This window comes from Citrus clementina, unplaced genomic scaffold (genome assembly GCF_000493195.1).
Source record: "Citrus clementina cultivar Clemenules unplaced genomic scaffold, Citrus_clementina_v1.0 scaffold_8, whole genome shotgun sequence".
In the NCBI taxonomy this organism is placed as follows: domain Eukaryota; kingdom Viridiplantae; phylum Streptophyta; class Magnoliopsida; order Sapindales; family Rutaceae; genus Citrus; species Citrus x clementina.
In genome coordinates, this window is record NW_006262022.1 from 16,702,864 (window position 1) to 16,710,398 (window position 7,535).

General features: G+C 37.6%; 1 protein-coding gene across 2 annotated transcripts; it reads right to left on the reverse strand.

Moving 5' to 3' along the window:
* Positions 1-984: 984 nt before the first annotated feature.
* Positions 985-7,258, reverse strand: LOC18034179 (transcription factor PIF3). 2 transcript variants are annotated; one of them, XR_002904249.1, is made up of 9 exons: positions 6,083-7,258; positions 4,743-5,964; positions 4,543-4,653; positions 4,361-4,426; positions 4,112-4,177; positions 3,507-4,016; positions 2,309-2,438; positions 2,080-2,208; positions 985-1,394 (listed from the first exon to the last, which is right to left on the reverse strand). XR_002904249.1 is itself a non-coding variant. In XM_006423899.2 (8 exons), exons 1-8 carry the CDS (start codon positions 6,172-6,174, stop codon positions 2,198-2,200), a joined length of 2,208 nt encoding a protein of 735 aa, XP_006423962.1. In that variant the 5' UTR covers positions 6,175-7,258; the 3' UTR covers positions 1,903-2,197. The 2 variants fall into 2 exon arrangements, 1 of the variants encoding a protein (XP_006423962.1); XM_006423899.2 differs by lacking the exon at positions 985-1,394 and having other exon boundaries at positions 1,903-2,208.
* Positions 7,259-7,535: the final 277 nt, after the last annotated feature.

The window sequence follows — 7,535 nt, forward strand, 5'->3', positions numbered from 1 at the left end:
AAGCACAAGAGATATATTAGATTTATAAAGAGTGACTCACACCTTAATTGGCAAGACGCGTTTTAGGGTATATGGACACCCTAGAAACAAAATCACGCAGCCAAGTCTAGGTTGGACCATGACAGATGATATCAAAGTGGCTTTGCGTGTCCATTTGAATAATAGTAGTGGAGCAAACCTCAGCAAGGACGCTGAGTCCCTAAAGGGGGTGTAAGCAAATCTCATCCCACATCGACAAATCATCGCAGAGGTGTTGGGTTTATAAGGGTGATTTACATCTTAATTGACAAAACGCGTTTTAGGGTGTATGGATGCATTTTGGGGTGTATTGGCATGATAATTTTTTTTTTTTTTGACAAATCTTAGCGAGGATGCTAAGTTCCTAAGGAGGTGTATGCATTTTGGGGTGTATTGGCAGGACAATTTTTTTTTTTTTAACAAACCTTAGCGAGGATGCTGAGTTCTTAAGGGGTTGTATGTAACACCCTAGACAAATGTCACATTGATAAAATATGGGAGAGATGTTGGGTTTATAAGGAGTAATCCACACTTTAATTAACAAAATGTGTCTTGAGGTGTATAGGTGCTCCAAAAACAAACTCGTGCGGGCCTTGTTAAGGTCCAAATCAGACATACCTTACCAAGTTTGGGTTAGGTCATGACATATGGTATTAGAGCAGCTCCGTGTGTCCTCTTGAACGATGGTGAGACGACCCTCAATGAGAACGCTGAGTTTCTAAGGAGAGGGGGTGTATGTAACACCTTAGACAAATTCTACATCAACAAAGCATGGGAAATATGTTGAGTTTGTAAGGGATGACCCACACCTTAACTGCCAAGACGCGTTTTGAGATGTATGGACGCCTCAAAACAAAACTATATAGGCCTTGTTAAGGTTCAAAGTGAACCATATCTTGTTAGGTCTGAATTGGACCAAGACACATGCTATGCAATTGAATATGTGCGATCTATCATTTCCCTAATGTCGGAAAATGATCAAGAAATCCATCATCAGATTGACAAATTAGGACCTAAAGTTAGAACAAAGAAAAAGAGGAGGACAGGGATATGAAAGAAGGGAAACTGACATTTAGCACGATTATCAAAAACCACGAATGGTATAACATAGTTAGAAAGCGCTTACACTTACTCGAAAAAGATTGAAGGAAAGAAAGACTATAGCTTATAAAAATTCCTTGTATGACGAGCTTCGGCTGGTGGTCATGCTGGAGCTATCAGGAACAAGATATATTGTTTTCAACTCTTGTAAACATGACCAGGCATGGAACCTTGTTCATGATTGGAGACTGCAGAATCTTTCAAGGACCGTCTTGCTGGATATGGAAGTGAAAATGCAGGCTGTAGAATGATTAGCAGTTCCCCAATGCAAACATCTGCACATTATAAAATTCAGATTTGGTGCTATAACACTTTGGATTGCTGTAATTTGACACTATATTATAGTCATTGTATACGGCCAACTCTAGATTTTATAACATGCAGACATCTGTGATGGAGGACTCGGAGAATGATAGTCCAAGAATTCCCAGCAAAGGTACTCAGGAGTTTCAGGAGTTAAAACTGGTTGTAAGTTCAGTATTTTCATGGCTAGAGGCAAAAGGCTTTAAGATGCAAGTTCACCACTATTCACAATCACTGCTAGAAGTAAATAACTTTATTCTAATGACGATACGGAAAACTAAAATTCCTAACAAATTTCCACCCACATAACCCTGTTGGAATGATAAATAAGTCTGATAGTTATTATGCTGTCATGAATGGAAATGAACACAGGATTGTTGTATACTTGTATATAGAAACTCGACCTTCCTTGCATAATTCTCAAACCACATTAAGATCAAATTATCAGACAATTGGAACAGTGGCAGAAGAGAGATAAGATAAAGAAATCTCGGAACATTATCATTTCGTCAGTAAAAAGAATGATATCCATATCTACAATAAACAGTTGACTACATGCTGCTGGGACATATAGCTCTTTAAAAGCCACATTATTTCTACGGACCGAGTCAAATAAATGTACAAGAACCAGAAAAGACTTCAGTGTCCTAAACATACCAAATTCTGTGCAAACTCATGTCGTTCTGTCCTGTTATTAGAATTCAGATTGCTACTCTAAATAAAGGAACCAACATGAATTTTTCTGCCATCCAATTACAATTATCAGAACTGCCTGTCACTCGAAAACTGCACAAATAAGCAAGCATTTAATCACTCCTCTTAAAACAACAATTTCATAATGTAGCACTTTAACGTAAAGTAAATGCAGTCACCAATGTATACTCACAGGCTGGATTACTAGATTCATTCTCATTTTTTCTGGATGAATTGTAAGTTACAAGACCATTAACTTCTGAGGCTTGACAATTATCCTGCACCGCAGCTGGCTCTGCAGAACTTTCATTTGTTGCTTCGCACTGAAATTGGAAATAATGTAAGTTAGATTAGATCCAGGAAGACTAAAAGCAGAAGAAAAAAGGATTCAAATATCCAGGTCGTAGGTTTTCCCGATATCCATGTATTAGTGATATCAAGGAGTTATTGCTTGTGCAATTGACATTCCATCCTAGAAGAGGGTAATATCGAGGAATTATTGCTTGTGCAATTGACATTACATTACAGATGAGGGAGACATTAGTTAGCGATTCTATCAGTTTCTCTGACAAAATGATTCATTATCCTTATTATTCTTCTTCCACAATGAGCAAAAATTCCTTTCTCACCTTTTTTGCTAGAAATTTTATAAAATCAGACCAGACTCTCTACAATATGAGAGTTCAAATTTTTCCTTATTTGTTAGACCAAAACAATTATGCGAAAGATATTTAAGAATCAAAGTCTAAAACTAATCACTGTTGCAGAACAATTTATGTGTACGATTGTGACTGCTTTGGTTTAGCAGCTTAATTTTGAAAGCACAGCAGCTATATTGTTTGGTAAACAACCACTTTTCCTTGGCAGCAATTATTTACCCACCACTCACCCATCAACTTATTTTTGGCTGCTACTGGTTCTATTCTGCAACAACTGTGAATTAAAAGCCAAACCACAGCACCTCAACCGCAAACACACTCTATGTAAATTCTCCCTCTAAGCATCTTCTTCAGGTTAATTACAGGACAACTGGGAACTTAAGGATATACGAAAAAAGTATCATGCCTATCATTTTGTGCTCTTATAATGCCAAAATAATGGTGCAAAAACTAGAATTGAAGAATACTCATCTTTTAAATGAAAATGTAATAGTGAAATCTTGAATCTGATAATCCTTATCATAAGCATACTTTCTATTGCCATAAACTCATCAATTTCTTCTTCAATGCTATATTTTCTATGGTGTGCCTGTATAGCTAATTCTTTCCTGGTCAGTGGTGGGAAGGAAAAACTACAAACCGACAAAGCACACAGATCCATTCTTTTGAAATTCAAACCCCATTCTCTTAAGGACTTCACTGAAAATGTGACTACATAATGAATTTACTAACCTGGCCCGATGCTTGATCCACTGGGCCCTTGGCACCAGTGTTTTGCTTTACTTGGGAGTTGACATTCTGCACCAGATCCTTTGAGGTTGAGCCTTTAGCTGCATCCGTATTATCCATTGAACCTACCATGCCAGTGGGATTCAGTCCCATTGCTGACTTCATTATGGGGCCTCCTGATAAAGGATTTAGAGGTGCATGTGGCATTGACATATGATGTCCTTGAGCAGGAAGCCCAAGCAGCTGGAAGTTAGATCCTGCCATCCCCTGCAAAGCAGAGGGCCCTGAAACTGATGTTCCTGGGAAATGTGCTCCATGCATAGCAGGCACCTGAACCATCGGATAACAAGAAGAGCCACCATTAATATCAGGCATACCCATTCCATACCCGATACCCATTCCCATTCCAATACCCATTGGGGGGAAATGAGCCATGTGAGCTGCATGCATATGTTGCATTCCCGACGGATACATCATTGGTGGCATATAGAAACCAGCTCCCATTGACATAATCTGCATAAATTTGGTCAATGATATAATGTTGTCACTGGATTGTCCAATTCCAAAAATTTAAACAAGAAGGAGAGAGAGGGAACTTCAGAGTTTACCTGCACTTGAAGTTGGAGTGTCTTCAGATATTCGATGGCCTCATCAAGCATAGAAGCTTTGTCCACCTATGCAAAATAGTGAAAGTCAGAAGAACTTAAATATGAAAAGAATGAAGTGTTTGGTGGTTCTGTTTTTCAATTTTAGTAGAGGCCAGCACAAGGTCAGATTATTGTATTGATGAAAAAGATTTTACAATTTAGAAAAGCTAGCTAAAATTAACCATAACCTTAAATAAAAAAATTGCCAACCTTATTGCAGTTTGGTATGAGTTCTTGTAACGCACGCATCTTTTCATTTATCCTGTCTCTCCGCCTCTGTTTGTGGCAAACCAAATGAGTACCCTTTTAGAGTTTATAATAGACAACACACGCATATAAGATCATATGCTATTTTCCTAGAGCTAGTATCATATCTGAACGGTCTAGCTCACCCTTTCAGATAAATTATGCACTTCTGCAGCTCGGCTTCTCTTCGAGCCTGTACCTACTCGACCAGGAACCTGTTTTTTCACACCCACTGATTCTTCTTCAACATCCTGTTCCTGCACATAAAATGGACTGCAAGGTGATAGGGAAGAACGATATAAAATATGGGTCGACAAGGAAAAACAAGCATCAACCTTAAACTTACTTCACTAGGACATTCAGAATCGTCAAGGTCGCAATGTTTTCTCTTCACATTATGAGGTAGATCATCTGAAGCTCTCTCTACACTATTGCCTGAGCAAACAGAAGAAGCAGCAACCACAGGCTCTACAGTCTTCTCACTTTCCACCACTCCTTTAGTTGCACTTTCAGCATGAACTTGACTAGGCTTTTTATCATTATTCAAGGCATCTTCTCGGCATGCGGCCTCAGGTGGTTCAGAAACTGGTTGCTCAGAGGACTTGGCTTCCTGTGGTTTTACATCAACCTTGGATGTCACTGCAGCAGGTTGACAACTAGATTCCTTCCTTAAACAACCACTCGAGTCAATTAGAGGGGATTCAACTGGGCTACGGCTTGCAACAGAACTCTTATCCTTACTTCCCATCCTTTCTATCCTCGATAATCTAGCACCAGGCATCGATCCAATATTCTGAAGATTAGCTCTAACAAGAGCAACAGGTCGTGCAAAATGGGAAAAATTCATCACACCAGAGTTATTAGCGGACAACCTTTGATCTTGCTTATGCAATTTTAAGCCAGAAAGATTTCCAGTGGCAGTTGGATTTGAACCCTGGAAAATACCATTATCAGTTGAATTCTTGATACCATTGCTAGTGCTATCAGAAACTCCTGATCTAAGATTCGGCAATGATGTCTGGCATTGCTGTGATGATGAAGTGTATACTGAATTAGTACTACTTCTAGGTCTAGTAGCCTCACCACCTCCTACTGAAGAAACCTTGGACACATTCCCATGTTCTAACCTCGCACCATGATTACCAAACACAGAATTGAATTCCCTATCAAACTGATTACTGCTACTTCTCTTATCAAAAGATGCAAAATTATTCTGGCTGGAGAGCTCATTTCCAGTGACTCCAGACAACTCGTGCAAGAAATCAGAACAGTAATCCTGTTGTAAAGATTCATCAACTGCATAATTCAACCACGGTACCATGTCATCATCTTGATTCAAACCCATTTCACCAGATGGATCCGACATTTGAATCCCATTCAACATAGCATCCACTGTTCCAAACTTTCCTGTCTTTCCTAAATCTTTATCTCTATTCTTTGGAGTGTGAGATCGTAAACAATATGATGGTAAGCTATTAGAAGTTGGACTCTTTTTGGTTCTACTAGACTGACCTTGCTTCAAAATCTGACCATTTTCCCATACAAGTTCAACAAGATCATTCTCAGGTCTGCACAATTATGCCCCATACAAGAAAATATGATCAAATCAAAACAATGATTCAACAAGAAAAACAGAAAGAGCTAAATCTTAGAAGATTGTAACAAAGAAAATGAAATAGAACTTACTCAAAGGACAAATCAGTTGAAGATGAAGGGTTTTTCTGCTTGGCTGAATCAAGCTTCTCTTTAGTCATTTGATATAGCTCAAACAAAGGCATGATTGATGATTTGGAAACACCTGCTTGCTTCTCAAAAATTCCTCAAAAACATCAACTTAACCATTATTTGTACTTACCACACACACTATGACACCACTCTTAATTCTATATGCACAGTTCAATGAACCTCAAAATAAAGAAGCCAGCCAACAGCAAGCTTTGAAGACAAATAAGGCAAAACAACAAAAAGCCTCACTATAAGACAATCTCAGTAAAATTTGCTTTTACAGTCACAATTTTCACATAATAGAAACTTTTCTTTTCGTTCAGTACAAAAGTCTTTATCACCTATCAGTACCTATCACTGAACATACTTTATTAAAATATAAAGTTATAATACTAATATAAAGTATCAGTCAAACCAGTTCTTTAATGACTCCCAAAGATCCACATTAAGCTCCTTCAATGATCATCCCAACTTTTCCAATCATTACATCAAAACCCCAGAAAATCCCAGATCAGATTATCAATATTAAACAAATAAACACTAATCTCTTTAATTAAACTACAGAAGAATTAAAAATAACCTCCATGCGCTTAAGAACAAGAGCTTAAAATCATCACTACCCACTAACCAAAAACTAAAAGTTAACACAAAAATCAACCAAATGGAATGAAATACTGAGCAAAAGTGAGCGAGCAAGTGAGCGAGAGTTCCTCGAAGGAAGTCAAAGAACACGAATCCAAATGCAGTGCATGAAAATGTCAAAACTTAGTTGTATAAAAACGAAAAAGGCTATCAGAAACGTAATCTTTTGGAGTGAGTGAGGGATTACTGGAGCCCGAAGAAAGAGAACTCAAGTTTTGATGAAAGAGAAAGCAGAGAGGCAAGTGGACACAGTCTCAGAAGCCGGCGAAAGCCTCGCAGAGAGTTGCAGCCTGCAGGGGACCAAAGACATATACAGAACAAAACCAAACGAGAAGCTACTTCTTAACTCTTGGATCTTAGTCAATTTTTTTTAAAATATATTTTTGGTTGCTTTGATCATTTATTTAAACATTCTCTTTTATGGAATGGCTATAATATAAGATGATGTAGTTCTAATCTCTAGGTTAACACCCACTCAAATCCTCGCCGCTGACTGTATGAAGTGTATATATTTATAGAATAAAATTTTGTGATATTATTAAGATTTCTATTAGATACTGTTGTAAGGTACTTATTTATTAATTTAAATTTTTTAGATCAAATAATTACTCTAACATGATATGAAAGTTGAGGTCTCAAATTTGAATTTCTTCTCAAACCATGTTTATACTCTTTCAATAATTTCTTTTAATTTTCACACTTTTTTTCGAACCCTTATTTTACTAGCCTATCTATGAGCTTTCGTCTCAAAATATAATGCATGTGTCAGGTG

Bases quoted from the DNA above. Each gene is read 5' to 3' on its own strand.
- LOC18034179 (XM_006423899.2), bottom strand. From the start codon at position 6,174: ATGCCTTTGTTTGAGCTATATCAAATGACTAAAGAGAAGCTTGATTCA. The intron at 4,178-4,360 runs GTTGGCAATTTT...TATTTTGCATAG, and splicing joins TCATACCAAACTGCAATAAG to GTGGACAAAGCTTCTATGCT. The intron at 4,017-4,111 runs GTAAACTCTGAA...AAATTTATGCAG, and splicing joins CACTCCAACTTCAAGTGCAG to ATTATGTCAATGGGAGCTGG.